General features: G+C 41.5%; 8 protein-coding genes across 8 annotated transcripts; 4 read left to right on the top strand and 4 right to left on the bottom strand.

The window, feature by feature from the left end:
- Positions 1-2: 2 nt before the first annotated feature.
- Positions 3-1,423, top strand: V1516DRAFT_639757 (Tim17/Tim22/Tim23/Pmp24 family-domain-containing protein). Its single transcript, XM_066920088.1, has 3 exons — positions 3-599; positions 657-833; positions 885-1,423. The coding sequence occupies exons 1-3, from the start codon at positions 272-274 to the stop codon at positions 1,043-1,045; spliced, it is 666 nt and encodes a 221-aa protein (XP_066777019.1). The 5' UTR covers positions 3-271; the 3' UTR covers positions 1,046-1,423.
- Positions 1,073-2,081, bottom strand: V1516DRAFT_677645 (uncharacterized protein). The gene is made up of 3 exons (XM_066922625.1): positions 1,858-2,081; positions 1,634-1,800; positions 1,073-1,570 (listed from the first exon to the last, which is right to left on the bottom strand). Exons 1-3 carry the CDS (start codon positions 2,048-2,050, stop codon positions 1,418-1,420), a joined length of 513 nt encoding a protein of 170 aa, XP_066777020.1. The 5' UTR covers positions 2,051-2,081; the 3' UTR covers positions 1,073-1,417.
- A 514-nt stretch (positions 2,082-2,595) lies between these two features.
- V1516DRAFT_677651 (serine-threonine protein kinase 19) lies at positions 2,596-3,566 on the top strand. The gene is made up of 2 exons (XM_066922626.1): positions 2,596-3,002; positions 3,060-3,566. Exons 1-2 carry the CDS (start codon positions 2,801-2,803, stop codon positions 3,473-3,475), a joined length of 618 nt encoding a protein of 205 aa, XP_066777021.1. The 5' UTR covers positions 2,596-2,800; the 3' UTR covers positions 3,476-3,566.
- On the bottom strand, positions 3,555-7,198 carry V1516DRAFT_439729 (Sodium/calcium exchanger protein-domain-containing protein). Its single transcript, XM_066919040.1, has 4 exons — positions 6,847-7,198; positions 6,505-6,768; positions 4,057-6,456; positions 3,555-4,003 (listed from the first exon to the last, which is right to left on the bottom strand). The coding sequence occupies exons 2-4, from the start codon at positions 6,730-6,732 to the stop codon at positions 3,635-3,637; spliced, it is 2,997 nt and encodes a 998-aa protein (XP_066777022.1). The 5' UTR covers positions 6,733-6,768; positions 6,847-7,198; the 3' UTR covers positions 3,555-3,634.
- A 1,034-nt stretch (positions 7,199-8,232) lies between these two features.
- V1516DRAFT_712822 (condensin complex subunit 2/barren) lies at positions 8,233-11,245 on the top strand. Its single transcript, XM_066924296.1, has 3 exons — positions 8,233-8,761; positions 8,813-9,389; positions 9,437-11,245. The coding sequence occupies exons 1-3, from the start codon at positions 8,441-8,443 to the stop codon at positions 10,972-10,974; spliced, it is 2,436 nt and encodes an 811-aa protein (XP_066777023.1). The 5' UTR covers positions 8,233-8,440; the 3' UTR covers positions 10,975-11,245.
- V1516DRAFT_677659 (DNA-directed RNA polymerase) lies at positions 11,052-11,760 on the bottom strand. The gene is made up of 2 exons (XM_066922627.1): positions 11,605-11,760; positions 11,052-11,534 (listed from the first exon to the last, which is right to left on the bottom strand). The coding sequence occupies exons 1-2, from the start codon at positions 11,655-11,657 to the stop codon at positions 11,225-11,227; spliced, it is 363 nt and encodes a 120-aa protein (XP_066777024.1). The 5' UTR covers positions 11,658-11,760; the 3' UTR covers positions 11,052-11,224.
- On the bottom strand, positions 11,761-15,152 carry V1516DRAFT_677660 (alkaline-phosphatase-like protein). Its single transcript, XM_066922628.1, has 7 exons — positions 14,854-15,152; positions 14,586-14,791; positions 14,487-14,531; positions 14,138-14,432; positions 13,585-14,089; positions 12,597-13,532; positions 11,761-12,543 (listed from the first exon to the last, which is right to left on the bottom strand). The coding sequence occupies exons 2-7, from the start codon at positions 14,765-14,767 to the stop codon at positions 11,891-11,893; spliced, it is 2,616 nt and encodes an 871-aa protein (XP_066777025.1). The 5' UTR covers positions 14,768-14,791; positions 14,854-15,152; the 3' UTR covers positions 11,761-11,890.
- Positions 15,153-15,568: 416 nt separating this feature from the next.
- On the top strand, positions 15,569-17,661 carry V1516DRAFT_686441 (uncharacterized protein; the record flags this gene model as incomplete). Its single annotated transcript, XM_066923662.1, has 2 exons — positions 15,569-15,761; positions 15,809-17,661. The coding sequence occupies 2 exons, from the start codon at positions 15,569-15,571 to the stop codon at positions 17,659-17,661; spliced, it is 2,046 nt and encodes a 681-aa protein (XP_066777026.1).
- Positions 17,662-17,704: the final 43 nt, after the last annotated feature.

Consider the following 17,704-nt stretch of genomic DNA (forward strand, 5'->3'; position numbering starts at 1 on the left):
CCCATTGTTTACCATGCCATAAGCCCAAAAAAATTCCGCGACCTACTCTCAGCGCAGAATCGAGAGCGAGACCAGACATTTGGCTGAATATTCTTAAAGAAAATAGTTCAACAGCGTTGGAGCTATAATCTGTTTTAACCTGTTATACTCGGAAAATTTGCTGCTTTTCTCCGTGGCGACTGAGTATTATATATTAGTCTAGTATCTAGATTGAATCTGTCGTAAGACATCGACAACTCTGCGCCTTCATAATTCAATATTGAAATCCATCATGGTTTGGCCATTTGGATCTAAATCGGCCACGAGCGAGAAACCTTCGCTTGCAAGTCCCTCTGAGTTTGTCAACGATGCGAGTTCACCCGCTGTTACAACTACGACTGGCTCATCATCAGCTTCCACAGGCACACCAGAATTGCCTTCGTTTATGACTGACATTGACCTTTCAACTTTGCATCCTCTAGCAGGTCTGGGAAATGATCTCCAAATTCTGGATTTTGAGGATGATGCACTTAGCTCATTACCGGGTTCCAACGGTATTTTTGCATCTCGAGGATTTGTCGACGATCTGTGCTACGGAACCGGTTTCCTATATCTCGGAGGTATGTTACTTATATTTTATGTTCCCCATTTGGTCTCATGTTAATGGAACAACCCAGGTCTTGGTATCGGTGGTGTATATGGTTTTGCAGAAGGTCTCCGTCAGCAGCCTCCTAATGCCCCTGCGAAGCTTAAACTGAACTCGGTTCTCAATGGAATCACTCGCAGAGGTCCCTTTCTTGGCAATACGACTGGTGTTCTTGCTATTTCGTACAATATGATCAATGGATTCTTAGGTATACTTTTTGTACTTTTGCGGAATCTAATATGTTCTAACGTATAGATAGATGTTACGCGGAGTTATCATGATATATATAATTCGGTGGTTGCAGGTGCTCTTACTGGTGGTTTTTACCGTCTTGGTCATGGCTTCAGACCCATGGCTATCTCAGCTGCAGTTATGGGCGGGACAATGGGTCTATGGAATTATATCAACAGCGCGTTTTAAAAGGCTAATTTTTCATTCTAGAAATGCCGTCTACTTTCCCTTTGGCCTGGATGGTGATCGAGCCAAACGCATTCATTTCAGTTCCAAACTCAATTCGGCTTGTAACGAAAACGAAAATATTCAATACAGTTTTGGCTCTGCTGTATTTATAATTCTAGTCTTGGGTGTTACAAATTGTTCTGCTTCTGAATTCCTCCTCTTGTTTACGTCTTTCTTCTCGCAGTTTGTTTTCTCTGTACTGAGGATGCGAAATTTGTACATATTAATCCCTTTATGAAGTCTCCTTATAAACGTAAAACTTCAATTGCAGCTTAATTCCTATTTGGAGACTCAAGTGATATCTTTTAGGATAGCTCGCTTCGAGTAATCTAACTAACGGATATATTTAACTTTTTCCTTCTTTGATTTCTTCCGACTATTAGGCTCCGATTCTGGTTCCTCCTGTACTCGACTAGCAGCTGCTCGTTGTTTCAAAATCGGACCAATGAAAGATGAATATGCCATATAAGAGCCATAGGCCGGGATCTATAAATCATTAAAGTTAACGTCTTCCCGATAGCTCGTCAGAGAGTAAACTTTGCAACATACCACAAGATATAAAAACCAGACCCAAGATCGCCCAAATACAACTGCCAAAATATCGATGATCATCGTCACGTAGACAATGTCGAATAGCCATTCGGTAAGTCCAGCCTGTGTGAGATCTTCGCCAGCTGAGATTAATGATCCATTTGAAGACGAGAACTTTGGTCGACCTGATTGGATGTTAAATATTCATATTTCATAATTTCGCTCTGATATAGAGTGCATACCTATCCGTTCCAATTGATATTCAATAATCCAAGCAGGCAGAGAAAAAATGATGTAGGGCTTGATGGAACTTGGGCGACGGAGAAGAAAGTGCGACAGTAGATACAAGCCATTGATGGCTGCTGCTGAAATATGCAACGATTTAAGAGCTTCGATGTTAGCTTGTGCTTGCTTTTTGGATGATCCACGAGCCATTTTAGTGCTTTTAAAATCTTTATTGAGAAGACGACGATGAAAAGATTTTAAGGAAATGTTGGATTGGATTTAACCTACCGATATTCGTGAACTAGCCGCACAATCGCGTAGCTATGTTGAGAGACATTTGAATCTTTAAGTGACTTCATAATTGTGCTAAGCGAGTTTTTGAACAAAATCAAACCTCTGCACGAAAAGGGATCCGGAAACGCACAAGTACACAATTGCGAGAAACAGAGATATGCCAGTTCGCCTAACTGCATCCAAATCTTCCACAATCCGGCAGAAGCGCAAACTTGATTCAAATCTCGGTGACGAACTCAACCGCCTCGTCAGTGAGGCCACAACAAACAACGAACCCGGTTCTGAAACAGCTCGACCTATTTCTGATGACGAAAGCGATACTGAATCACATGAGGTGACGTTATCATCAAAGAGACCGAGAGTCAAAGAGGCAAAGCTAATAGTGATTGAGCGCATTGTGAAGATCAGTATGAAGACATCTAGTTCCTTACAAATGCGACCATGATTAACCTGTGAACTAGAAGGCGAACTGAACGAACTCTCCGATATTATTCTTGGAATAAACTCGTCGCTGATCCAAATGTGGGATGATATTCCTGAGCGAGGATCACGTTTGAACGGCGAGGGAATTGCAAATTTATTGCGATTCAGAAAGGTAGGAGAGCAGCTCAGCCACCGCATTCAGTTCACTACTAATTTTCATTGAAGTCAATTCCGCCAATAGTTATGATTTCACATCTACACGCCATCTACCCTACGGATCCGACATACATCGATCGAGAGCTGCAACGAGCTATCGAGGCCGGATCAGTCCGGAAGATAACCACAAACAACAATTCAGGCGATATCGTTATCGAAAGCAAATACTATTTTCGAATTCTACGGACGAGTAAAAAATCATATCCGCGGCCGAGCCAAGAAATTTTTGGTAGGGCAGTATTAGATCCTCCTTTCATAGACGGATTCGGCATACTAATTCTTATAGACCGGTTTGAAGCCTTACTCAGGTCTAAACCAGAGTCAACGCAATTAACTAACGACGACTTCGAGATTGTGTCTATTTCCAACGACTCTGATGTTGGGCTACTTTCCATGTCTGGATTTCTCGTACTCGAAGGACACGCCGGCGTGTACAAAGTGTCGTTACCGAATATTGGGTTATTTCATAAACTTGTCTTTAACACCAGGAAATGGCTCATCTCATTACTCCAACGGTCAAAATTCAAAGAAATGCTCGAAAAAAATATTCATGAACGATGGGATGCCGCTGTTAATGCTCATTGGAGAGACTTTAAAGGTGTTAGATTCGAGTGGGTCATGTTAGAATGTAAAGGCGCAGGCTGGGTAGAGCCTTTTGAAACTCCGATAGGAATTGGTTGGAGATTAACTGGAAAGAGATAATCAACGCTGAAACTGGAACCATATTTGGGAGAGCCAAGAACTGGAATTCAGCTTTTGTAAATAGTAAAACAATAAAATTAATTATATATAATCAGAAATTACTCCACCAAAACCCAAAGCGCCGGAACAAACCAACAGTGCAATGATAGGACATACAAGTCATGGAGTATTCCGACCTTCCAGAACTTCAAGAAGTACATTCACAATTGTCCCCGCGCACCACAAGGAAACACTAACAATTCCAATCAGTCTTGTCATTCGCCAGCCGCTCAAGGGGACTAATGACAGATAAACGAGTAAGTTCAAGAAAAGCGTGGATGCAGAAACAACCAGTGTGGGCGAGATATCCAGTTCATACGCGTCGTCATCCTCGTAGTCAGTAATCCCCGGAAGAATAATCAATCCTGAAACCCCAATTCCAATCAAAATGTTCAACATCGGGCTTCCAAAACATGCCGATATCGCCATCATTGGATACCCCATCCGAGCAATCGTCACATTCGAAACAAAATCACCAAGCGAATTTCCCTAAGGCATGAATATTAGTATTCAAATACCGGCCTAAATTATGTCGAACTCACCAAGGCAAATACTGTCAATCCTAGAATGGCATCACTGATACCGAACATAACTCCAAACGCTTTGAGAACGCCTACTGCTTCAACTGCTATAGCGGAAACCCATGAAATACTGACGAAAAATCCTAGAAAAGATAAAATAGGAAGCAGCTTCAATGGTGGATCACGCGACTCTGTGAAGTATAAAATCGCAGCCATCATCGCAAGACCAATCAAAAACATCCAGATTAGATGCTTTGACAATTCTACGTCGTCATACATATTGACATAATACATAACCATCGGAGAACAGATACATTGTATCGCAAGAAGCCACCGACACCATCCCTTATATTTCCCGCCAGAGGATTCAGAACATTCCTTGATACTAATATCTTCGGACCTATGGTCACTATCTGCTTCTTCGATGTGCAATTCTGGAACTGAACATATGGTGACTTCTGGCTCCGACTCAGCATGCTCGATTTCAACCACTGGAACTGTAACGGTAAGACAAAAAACACTTGGAACGGCAACGATGCTGATAAACTTGTTGAGCAACGTTTTCTCCTCTAAAAGCTCCAACGTAGGAAACAAGGTTTGTTTGAGTTCACTTGGAGAGGGCAACCAGCCAAATGGCCAGGGGTTCTTGTCTATGGTCGAAAATGAAGTGTCATCCATTGAAACATCGGAATGCAAATCGGTTGAGGAAGATTGAGCCGGAATAGTCAACTGCTGAGGTAGCGCTGTTGATGGTAAAAGAGGTGACAATAACGTCTGTGCTTCTAATTGTCGATCCGGTGCTGCATTAACCAAGTCATCAGTATGCAGCCTACTTGCCCCAACAGGGAGTTGGCTTTCGTGGTGTTCTTGAACAAAAGCCGAAGCAGGCTGGAACGCCAGAAAACGATCGTATGGCGACGGTGACCGAGCTGACCTAGATCCTGCATACCTTCGGCTTCTCCGTGGAGATGATGGTGTGAGGAACGACGATCCTGTTAAACTTGAGTCCGATCGATGACGACCTCCTGTGACAATAGATAATGGAGGTCTATTTGGTGAATTCCGCCTAACGGTGTACAGAGTATCAGAAGAGTAAAGCGAGGAGGCAACTCTTTCATTGGCACCGCTAGGATTGGTAGAAGGATTTCTGGATACAAACGGATGGCCCGAACGAACTCCAGGGCTCAATATTGAGCGCGTCGAGCTATCGCTATAATAAGCCAGATCCGGATCCACACTACCTTGACGCGAATGCTTTTTCGTTTTGTTCGAGGAGCTGATAACATGGGCACTAGCCTTATGTCTATTATGGGTTTTGTGAGAAATAGTCGAATTGCTGTGCTTGTGATGTCCAATTCGATCCTTTCTATACTCAGTGGAATGGACAGGTCCGCTTTGACTAGAAGATCGATAGCGCTTGAAATGCTTTGAAACAACTTCCTCATCAAGTTGATGATGCATTTTGCGACCTCGTTCGACAGCAGACTGAAATTCGAGAGCGCTCATCAACGACGGTCGAATAGGCGTAGAAGAGGTGATGCTGGTCGGTGACTCACTATATCGAGGACGAATAGTATGTCCAATTTCCTCGGATTGGCCGCGAAAATTATATCTATCAATGGCTCGCTCTATTTCATTATGGACAGTCGAGGTATGCTCGTCGCCTTCCTCGCCAGCAAGGAGAGGGACTTCCTCTTCCTCCTCAATGATACCGCCACTATTGATCACATCCGAGTGATAAGAAGGTAATGAATCATTGGAAATGTTCGTGGAAGCGTGATTGGCAGTTTGGTGATCTGTAGTAACCTGACGCAGTGACTCGAGATGTTCCACTCGAGCCAACCACCAATACCAAGCCACAACGAAACATACATAAACAATATAAAGACCAACCATAGCTGCCGATTCCCATAAGGTAATTCGCGCATCTTTCAAACAATACATCGCAAAGCCGATGGAAATGGTAAAGAAAGCTAAATCACGGATAAAGGAACCTCCATGAACAACAAAAGGGCAAATAATGGCCATGGAACCACCAACAACAGAAGTGATGAAGGAAGCAGCTCCAATTAATTCGCCGATAGCAAGAGATCCGCTTCCGACTTTCATGGCGGCATATGTACTGAACACATCAGGGGAACCGTTTCCAAGAGCTAGAAGTGTGACACCAGCAAAGGATTCAGACATGCCTAATATATTCGCAATCGTGCTCAGGTTTGTACATAAGAAGTCCGAAGCAGTAATACCGATGGTGGTGAACACAATGATGAGCCAGACCACCATGATAACAATCGGAACTATTCTCAAATCGGGTAGTACGCAGTAATAGAATTCAATGTAATTGAATATACCTATTACATCTTCAGCGCAATATTGCTTGACGAACGCGCATTGATCTGTCGCATTGCGGACATCTAAACACTGAGCAAGTCATTATCGTGATTCATCTAGGGCTAATTTCATACATACCTCGAGTCCGTCTTCAGCAGTATGGAAAGAGAAGAGAGAGTGAGGCGATTTCTGGACAGTCGCGAATGGAGATGATTGGGCGATTTTAGTATTGGAAATCGCTGCAGTGAGCACCGATTTTGTGTACCATATGCCAAGGACAAACAAGAGCAAAAGAAAAGGTCGCAAAAGAGGTAAAAGCTCCTTCTGGCTCTCGCGCCTTTTAAAAGAAAGATGTCTTGGGATCATTGCCTTTATCTGGTCGAAAAATAGTCTGAAAAGATACTAAGTAGAACGAAAAATGTCGGTAGTCCCCTTGAATGGAGAAAGAGACAAACAAGACAAGGCGGATAGAGTAGTTACAATTGAGAACCGGATATTAAGTTTCGACGTAACGGTCACGGAAAACCAGCAAGTAAGAGGAATTCAAAAAAGCAAGCACAGTCGACTTACTTCTTCGTTTGAAAACGCTAAAAAATTCGTGCACTGTTGCTCCTTGATAGGGCTCTATGTGGAGAAGGTGCAGCTGGCGCAAGAACGTCCAAAGCGATGTGACGTAGAGAACAACGAACTGATATTCCGTTGAACGCGCTCGACGCTCTCTTCCAGGTTCCGACGAGACTGTCACCAGAAGAGCTCTCAGTCTATGTGATTATCGATCTGTTCCTTGAAAATGCTGACGGTAAGAGAAGAGTAGGGACTACTACAACTACGATTAGAACGAAGGTGTTCAAATACATGAGATCTCGGACATGCACATGCTTAGACTTCGGAAAGCACGTGCAAGATGGGACGAACGAACAAGCTTGTCACACGCACAGCATTTACAAGCATGAGAACTTCTCGAGAAGCGCTCGTGCAGCTCGCGAAATAGAACGCGCGGAGTATGGCAGACATGGCACTTGTAGACAGCAATTATCGCAGGACTAAGTTTGACAAGAAATCGAGAGTGCGACAACAACACAAATCTGAAGGGAACGTCGTTGTATATCTCGGGTTTGTAATATCTCGAGCTCTAGACATCAATGCTCTTCTAATGGTGGCGCAGTCTCTCGATCTGACCGAAGATTTATTCCCGGCTTAGGTTATAATCTCGGGTGGACGACAGGGACTGCGTATAATGAAATAGTTGTCAACAGATCGCTTGGCAGAGGAGGAGATGTAGAAGATATATAGTAATATTGAATATAGATAATAGCAGATATCTCGTGATTGCTCTGTTACGTATGAGTTGTGGTAGGAGACGAAAGAAAGCTCACCTCTTGATGCAAATTAGCACAGAATTCGGATCTCCCGATTCTTAGAGTCAACAGGCTTTGGTCAGCGGAATTCTTACAACAATAGCACAGTATACATTACGAGATGAGATGGGTGCACTTCGACTCTCAGTTTCTCTCTGCAACCCTACGCAGTCGTCAATGAATCTCGATATTATCTCCCATTTCCCCAATTGCTGGCTGTCCTATTTCAATTAGCCTTCTCAGTATTTTTATAGTACGCATGCAGTAATTTTCTTCGGCGACAGTTCCTATGTCTTGCTTTTTGCTTCAGCAATACATTTTTCTGGTAACAATTACCCAATTAGGCATGCTCAGTCTCCGCTTGCCTGTGCTTTAAAGTTATCCGTCCCAACGATCATATGACATTTGCAGAGAATTTGCTGGGAATTTTTAGTTCGGTTTCATAATGGGGCTGGTTTTGGTTCAGTTGTTGCTATGGAAACACTTTCCTTGTATCTTGGGTAAACAAATCCACACTTCCCTTACGCGAAACTAGAGCTGCGAGTTCCATCACAGGTCTTGAGCTCTAAACGAACTGGATCCTTGATCTCGTCAAAATTTCTTAAGTTCGTTTTGTTTTTTATATATTATTTATTGTTTCAGGCCATTGAGAATACCTGAACGAGAGGCTATTATTATTCAGCTATTGTTCGTTTGTGCGTTACCCGATTTCTACAATGCCACGCTTGTCCTACTCGACCATTGAAACGCCTAATGCATCAGCTGCCACTTCTCGCAGATCTAAAAAAACCGTAAATTTATCACCAAACAAGCGTTTATCATCAATGTCGAATTCTTCAGCTCTAAATGACGATCAATCGGAAAAGCTAATGCGAGCAAGTTCAAGACGAACTGCCTTGGAAGAAATGAATCGAAGTATTATCGCGGCTGCTACACCAAGTCGGCGTATAAGCAGTGATGGTTCGTCTGCAGACAGTACACCTCGTCCTCCAAGTCTCTCGAATTTTGAAGAATGGATGAAACTAGCCACTGATAATGTAAGTTTAGAGCTTTGATTGGACGTAGGGGGAGAAGCTCACACTATTCAGAAAATCAATGCTGCAAATACATGGAATTTTGCTTTAATCGACTACTTTCATGATATGTCGTTATTAAAGGAAGGAAATGGCATAAACTTTCAAAAGGCTTCGTGCACACTCGACGGATGTGTAAAAATATATACTTCTCGAATCGATTCCGTCGCTAGCGAAACTGGAAAACTTCTGAGTGGACTTTCTGAAAATGCATCCAAACAACATTCTCAACAAAATGCGAACTATGATGATTCGACGGTGGAAGAAGACACGGAGGACGGGGGTGAAGACAATACAAAGTCCAAATCCAGACGCCGGGTTCGATCGGAAAATACGCTAGCCAAAGATTTTAATGCTCTTCAGTTAAAGAAACTCGATTTGGAGTTTTCTGTCGATCCTCTATTCAAAAAAGCTACAGCCGATTTTGATGAAGGTGGTACCAAGGGACTCTTGTTGAATCAACTTGACATAGACAGTACTGGTAGAGTTGTTTTTGATACGAGCCAGGATGCAAAAGTTAATGTCGACGACGAGTCTGTTCTTCCACTTGACACTTTACAGTTTAAGGAACTAGACTTAAACTCATTAAGAGGTAAGCACAAAGTTTCTGAGTTTCTTAATCATTTACAAACATAGTAGACCGTTACTTTGGAGAAAATCTAGAGAATCTAGATAGTCGCTTCATTAGTCCTTCATTGAAGGATTTTGAATTTCCCGCTGATCCAAATCAAGTTCCAGCAAATATTTCATTTTTGCGAACTTTTGAGAATCTAGAAGAAGAGGGGCTTGAAGATAATTATATGGCTTCCTTTGGCGACCAAGACTACAATGATCCTATTCAGGAGACAAGTATGGATGATTACGACACATTTCTGCCAAAGGAGGAGTTTGGCGCAGGAGGTGATGAATGGCTTGCCAATGTAAAGGCAGGTACCGAATTACCTGATTTTGATGATGAACATGTCGTAATGGAAGATCTCATGGAGAACGAGGGTGCTCAAGTCCCAGGATCTTACATTTTGCAGTTTGTCAATCGTGAACAAGAGCAAAAAAAAGCAGATGACGACCTCTTTGCCTACTTTGACGAACGGATTAAGAAGAACTGGACTGGGGCTCTACATTGGAAGATACAAAGATACAAGTCTCAAGGAGCAAAAAAATCTGCACAATCAAAGCAAACCAAAAAGAAGGAAGAGCTTGTAATAAATTTCACGGATTTTGATTCCTCAGTCAGTGAAGACACTCTCTTTGAGCCTGCAAGTTCTAGCAGTACTTCAATGCCCAAGTCCCAGTGGATGTCGGAATCAAGAAATCTTTTACCAGATGATATTAGATTCAATTCAAAGATTTTATTACGATTATTCTTGAAGCCGAAAGTGCAGCTTCGGTTTTTGAAGCCTGAGGAAACCAAGGCCAAAGGACCAAAATTTGTACTCCAGCAGCCTCAAAGCACACAAAGCAGATCTTTTGCCAATTCCGATTACAACAATAGAGATGTGCCATTATTCAATACTGATAACAATGGAGCTCTACCAAATTATGATGCCGACTTCTTCCAAGATGATGGTTTTAAGAATCAATCTATAGGTGCAGATGATGAGCTCGATGATGATGGGTTTGTCGATGCTTTAGAGTCACTAGATCGAAGTGCAGAAATGACTCCAGTGAAAGAGGAACCAGCCATCCTAGAATCTGATAAAACTATTCCCGATATTACTCAAATGCATCCTGGAAATCTGACTACAATGATTAGACGAGAAGAAGCGCAGGAAGAGTTCGAATTTGGAAGCCAATTGGTTGTGAACAATAACCGAAGATTCAAGGCGGAATATGTTAATTATGCACGGGTGGCCAAGAAAGTTGACGTTAAGAAGCTGAAGGAGAACATTTGGTCCAAGCTAGATTACGAAGATGATAATAAATACATTACTGCAGATTCTAAAAGTCTGAGCAAGTCTAGCGGGGGAATCACCGAGCACGAGAAGACATTTTCCGGAATTGTGGGACAACTGGAAAGTTTGTATTCCAACAAGGCGATGAGCGATATTTCCACAAGTTTTTGCTTTATCTGTTTGCTACATCTCGCAAACGAGAAAGGATTGACAATTGAGAATAATGACTCCTTTTCGGACTTGTCGATTCGGAAGGATCCGACAGCAATTATAGATGAATACTGAAATTCTTTGAGAGGCAAGATATAAGGAGGTAGAATTCCTCGAGTTTGTGAACAGAAAGATGTGAGATTGTAATTTAGAACGGATACAGTTAATTGAGCAATACCATGCCAAAGTTAAGATCTATTAATATACAAGCAAATACTTGAAAAATACTTTCCGAAATCCGAATCATGAAAACAAAATAATGAACAAAGTCGAAACTAGTATACAATTTGAGAGAGATGTGAGTGGAGTCAGAGCCAGAGCGAGATTAATAAGTATCGGAGTCAGCAATTCGTTTCAATTCCCATTCTTTAATAAATTCCGTTTTGAACTCCTCGAGTTGACTAATAATGACCATAATTACGTCGCGCAATACAGTTGTAGGAGGATGTTCAGGTTCAGTTTGAAGTCTAAGAACGAAGTTCGCGAAAAGGGGGTGTTCGACTTTATAAGCTGCGTAAATAACTCGAGGATCTTGTAGCAGAGCACACCGTAGTAGGTTTCCCAGTGTATGATCTTCTCGCTCAAACTTGATGTTGACTGCATTTGGAATTCGTGCATCGGCGACGATGTCTAGTCTAAACGTAGTAGGATTTAGGTTAGCAGAGTTTTTTTGCGCGAACGATTTTAAGAAATAAGAGTACTCACTTCTTCATGCCATCTGGCAGAAGAAACAGCTCGAACCTGTCTGGTTGATTCATCTTAGATTAGAGCGATTTCTATTCCTATCTTCTCTTGGATTGGACATAACAAATGTCAAGTTTCATTTAAATCGAACAGTGATGATCTCACATGGGATCAAAGATCACGAGTTTCTGACAGAAATGTCACCGAACTTGTCAGCGGCTCAGGGATATTATTCAATTATCAAGAGAGTCACTACAGAATTCGAAGTAGGCAAAATGACATTACACAAATATATAATACAAATATTTTACAACATCTCTGCAATCACTGACAGAGATATACAGCCTAAAGTGTCGATAGCACCTTGTTGTAGCACGAACCAAGCAGCCGTATACAGTAGCTTGGGACTAAACACCGTCCAGATGAATAAATGAGTCCTAAGAACTGTACATGCAACCATGACCGAGAGCAATGAAACCGAACTGAACGCATGGATAACGGTTAGATAATTCGACGTCACCAGATCTTCAATCAAAATCTGGGATTCTGATGGGGAGTCGGGATCTGATCTGATGCTGATTGATTTGGCTCGTGACATGCTCCATGTACCTAATTGTACTAACACAGAAAAAGTGAAATATATAGGCCCCGAGAAATTACTGATGAAAAGTAGAATCCCAACTGGGAGCATGTAATACCCGGAAATTCCGTTATATGCATTTGTCAGGTCGAGAGATGCAAGTGAATTCGAATTGCCCGAGCCAAAGAAGGCAACATGCTGCCAGATCAATCCAGACACTGCAATCGCTAGTGGAGATGCGCCAGATAGCTTAGAGTACCTCTTCAAAGCCGAGTGGACCCCGTTGAATGCCAGAAATAGCGGAATGTTATCAAGACTGGTCTGCATAACGAGTATTAATTCGAAGATGTAGAACACTCCACGTATGAATTTGAAAGGATCTATAGTGGGTTAACAAGTTTCTCGAAAGAACCATCTTGACCGCCAAGCTTACTTTTTCTCTTGTTCCATATCGTATCTGTAACGTGAAATACCAAACAAAGACCTGCAGATATAAAGGCAGCTTGGGCTTGCTTTCGAATGCTATCGTTATCGGTATTTGAAGAGGATATCATTGCTAATAGAGGGGGCAGATTCTCTCCCTGCTCAATTGCAACCGATAATTTAAACGTAAATAAACTAATAATTGGAGTGAAAGTGCATACAAACCCAGTAATTGCGGCCGAATCAGAAAAAACGTAATATCGCAAATTTTTTGCTATTTGGAGATGTTCAGCTATCACAAGAGTCCATAATAAACCCCGCGACCAGTCTTCGGAAAAAAACTGCCAAATATCAAATGATGGTACAAATTTCTGTCCAGTATGGTGGTAATGTCGTACGAATGTCAACATAAAAAATTGACCAAACCAAAGCAATAAAGAGTCTCTTGATTTACTTTGAGCGCTAATTGTGATTTGTGTCCAGATCCAACCAGAAGCAATCCAGTACCAAAAATATTGCTCTTCTTCAACCATACTACTTCCAAAAAGCGAAATTCCATGCAAAGCTAATAGAACAGTGAAAAATAGTCGACTAGCTTTGTCTTCATATGTAGCTGTAAATACACGTCGAACGGTGATAGAAGCTATCCAGGCAACAGTAAATATTCCGAAGATCATACTAGGAATATCATAATTAGATGAAGTTCGGCTAAGTAATTCTCGACTTTGAATCAAAAATCTGTACATTCTCTCAATAGCATCTTCGCAATTATCAAATTCATACTCTTCTATCTCGTCCCACATTCCTCGAATATTTTCCAGTGCATCATCACTGTTCAAGAATTTTGCTCTATTGTACACTGGTCTGTCAAATATTGCAAACGCAGCTTTGAGTATTCGAAACATTTGCTTTGCATTTTGTTTTAGCACCAGGATCTGGTCATCCTCTGTATACTTTAGCAAAAAATCAGAGTAAACTAAGTTTCAAGAAAAACCGACCTGAAAATAATGATAGAAAATGCGGAATAAATACTCCAATATTGTTGAGCGGAAATGGAACTCCTAGAAGTCCAGAAATAGAAGGTACAACATCGGCTTGGTAAACCTTGTCGTAGTAATGAAAGTCTGAACTAACAGGTAAGGGAGATATCGCATTGGCTAAATTTAACCTTTCAAACGAGGGCGCTGCAAAGAGCAAAGCTGCCGATATCTCTCCCGATGAAGAGCCACCATGATTTCCAACTTCGTTCATGCCATGGTCTCCACATAATATAAATAATATCGATTTACCGTACTTCTGCATCTGAAGTTCAGTATAGGCATATAATTTCTCAACAACTCTGTCCATCTCTGCCAGTTTGGCAGGCATAAACGGACTCTTTGGACCACTTTTGTGGCCTATATGGTCAACACCCAAATAATGTAGAACCAGCAAGTCCCAGTCCTCTGTGGAGAGTTCTTTATCTATATGTCGGGTCACATTATTGTCAACCTCCGTAAAGTCCTAACAGGTAAGTTATAAGCTGAAATCTCTTGACTATAAACCACATACATTGACGAAAAAACTTGAAGTGCCTTCATAACGGTCAAACATTTCTGGAAACAGCTTTAACCACGTATCATCACCATACATGATCTGCTTCTTTGAATTTGGTCTGCGTTTCAATTGTGCTAGCCAACTATCTTGTGTCTTTAAGGATGAAGTCTCGTCAGACTCGGCAATATTCAACACTGCGTCGAGAAAGTTTGGTATTGATCCTGTAGTGATTCCTTTGATTCTGGGCAGTGTCACAGTAGGTGGGGAGGCAATAGCAGTAAATGGCACAGCATGACCCGAAGCTATTAAACTAGAGGATCGCAATTAGATTGTTCATCTTGATACCACGGAGTCCGGAACATACCTTTGCGTAAAATGCATGGAGGACTCATTTGAATATACAAAGTCGCTAAAAAATATCAGATTCAATTCAACAGCAATTATATAAAAATCCACTTAGTACGTTCTCAGCGCATCCACTAGCATAAAAATTACACCGTCGAATACTGCCGCTGGTGTTTCCACTTCTGACGGCGCATATCCATGGAACACTGGTTTGTACGGGAAAAATCCCTTTGCAAAATATAACAAGCCCAGGCATTGTAATGGCAACAGTAAAGCCGTGAGTAAACTATACGAAACCATGGCAGATCACAGTCGGTTAGACCTCTGACGTAGTTCAGTTAGAAGGGGAAGACTGTAGATTTGGTTTGTTTATGAAAAATGCCTACCAGATTCTGCTTAACAATTGAGCCAAAAAAGACGCAATGTTAAGACAATTGTTGTCTCAGCGATCTAATCAACTATAAATTCAATATTCTATAGATTCACTGGTTATTAGGAGTGGAACTGAAATTGGTCGACGTGGAATTCCAGCTCCATGAAAGCATGGAAGTCCCAAAATTCAAGTCAAGAATTTGAGATCACCGTCGGAGAAGATTACAAGTTACAAGCGTGCTGCTTAAAGCAAGTTAAGTCATTTTTTGACCAATCTGTAACAGTTTTGTTTAAAAGCAAGCATTGTCGTGTGTCATCCCTGCTAGCATCGCTTGGTCAAGGTTGACGCTACTTGTTTGACATATCACTAATTCAACTGAACACTACGGACATTCATGATACCACTGTGACTAGCACTGTATATGTTTTTCGATCGATTCTACAGAACAATGCGTTTGGATATTATTTTACTGATCCATTGTCATTGTGCTGACGCGCTAGCTTTATTGCCGTTGCTGTTGTTGTTCTGACTATTTGCGGGCCGATTTCAAATCTGCAGAGGACTACCATTTGGTGCGACATTGCCATATGGTGGCCGCCTGTTGAGTATATTCATTCCTTGACTTGCTCTTTCTTTCTGTCTTTTGTCTTATTTGTCTTCATACATCACCCTTGATTCCAATTTTGATCTCCATTCTGAGTCTATTGAATTTTTGATTTTGCTTCATTATGGGAATCCGCCGTGGCGCTCAAATGAACCTTCGTTCATCTCCTACTCCTACCTATTCTCACCAATCGCTCAATCTTTTGCAGGCCAAGCTTCCTCCTCATCGTTATACCACGCGTTCTGTTTCATGTTCTGCTTCTTCTCAGCTTAGTCTCGATTCTTGTTCCACCGAGACGTTCGTTTTCCCAGCTTCTGGTTTGTTCGTCCTTCAAACTACAACGATAAACAACTGATATCCTTAGCTTATCATAGCTCTATTTGTAATAGAAATAGACAGGGAAACCGTTTTGTTTTGATTCTCTTGGTTTCCTTCTTCGCTCTTATCCTTTACCTTGTTGCCGGTGCTATTCACGTTTCCAATTTGTCACAGCTGAAAGGTGGTATAAAACATTACTTGGGATGCCAAGAATGTAAAATCGAGAATTCTACTGATTTTTGGAATGCCCTGTCATTATTGCAAAATAGACTTGAATTTGCGGGTATACTTGACTCCGCCCTTCGTACAGATATTGCCCAGATTGCTGATTCAGAATCTGTTTGTGTATCCCACTTTTCTGATGCTAGCGGATACAAAGCTGTCAAAGCTTTGGCAAACTGTCTTAAGGGCTCATACCAAGCACAAACTTTATTAAACTCTTCTTCTTCTGCATCGTTCGAGCTTTGGCGGCATCGCCGAAGAATGATGGACTATATTGAAGCAACGCAGCAAGGAATTGCTAAATTTAATGCTCTCTCTGCTGCTGATCAGCAAGCTCACAAAGCTGATTTAGACGATATTGGTTTCCTTGTACAAGAATATGGGGAATATTTTTCCTCTACGTCGACTGAATATTTTGATATTGTTAAGTCAATTCAAGAATCGTACAGACATTCCGTACACCCTACAGAACAAATGACAAGTGGGTTTGCAATGCTTCTTGTCAAGAGAGGACAGGACCGTGTTTTGAAAAGTCTTGCAAAGGCTCTTCCCGAATACATAGCTGTTAGACGACTACCAAACAGCCAAGCTCTGTTCCTTGATCCGAATTTTTTACAAAGCTTTCAGTCTTCCCTTTTAGAACATGAGAATCTCGATAGCTCTCTTGATATCCTTGTTGCAACGAAAGAATTCTTTGATAGTTACTATCCTAGCACGGAAATAGCCGACGGAGTTTTCAATGAACTTTGGTTGTTACATTTATACACGAACGCTCGAGCTGTCGAGTACTTGCAATTTTATGAATCGTCTGCGGTTAATGCCGCTGTGCTCAATCGAGATGAATTTATCAATTTTGTCAATCAAGAGCTCACTTCCTATATTGGTGACATCGTTCTCAATTTTGTTGATCCTCCTCGTAAAATCACGCTTGTTTTATATGAAATATTCCAAATTGGCTTTAAACAAACAGAGCTTACTAGGGAAGTAATTCTCTCTGGTCTAGGACGAGCGCTGTCCAAATTTGCAAGCAAGAGCTTGAGTAAAGGCAACTATGGGTCAAATATTCGGGGATCTCAGACAGATAGAGAACTGACAAGCGAAACACTATGTGAGAGAAAATTGTCTAGTCGATTCTACTATCATCCGATTCTAAATTTATTGAGCAATCAGGAGGAACGAACCTTTGAATTGGCACTATTAGACGAGCTTGCCATAACTAATGGTTGGCTGTTTCAGGGTGATGAAGCCACACTAACTATCTGTTTATCGGAGCCAATTTATATAGAACAAGTAGCCATCGCTAATTTACCGAAAGAACTATCTAAATCCAAGGGACGAGCGATAGCAACGAAGTTTGAGGTTTTTGTCGAAGTTAGCGATGTGGATACTCAGCGGGCATTATCTGAACTATCCGTAGCAGATTTCTCATATAACGAAATGAAGTTAAATCATGGCCGCGTCATATTACCCAAGAATTTTGTCAAAGTTGGGACATATGAATATGATCTGAATTTTCCATTTGAGATTCAGGCATTTACATTTCCTATTGGAGTTAGACATGCGATGGAGACGACTGCTGTTCGCAAGATTTCGTTCAGATTCCAACAAAATACAAATGGATACAAGACGAGTACGATAGGGGCTGTAATGGTGAATGGGAGTCCAGCAAGAGATTGATAAAAGAAGAGAGGATTTGAAATCTGAAATGTCAGCGTGTTGA

The sequence above is a fragment of the Lipomyces oligophaga genome (genome assembly GCF_038497815.1).
Source record: "Lipomyces oligophaga strain CBS 7107 unplaced genomic scaffold V1516scaffold_5, whole genome shotgun sequence".
Taxonomy (NCBI): domain Eukaryota; kingdom Fungi; phylum Ascomycota; class Lipomycetes; order Lipomycetales; family Lipomycetaceae; genus Lipomyces; species [Lipomyces] oligophaga.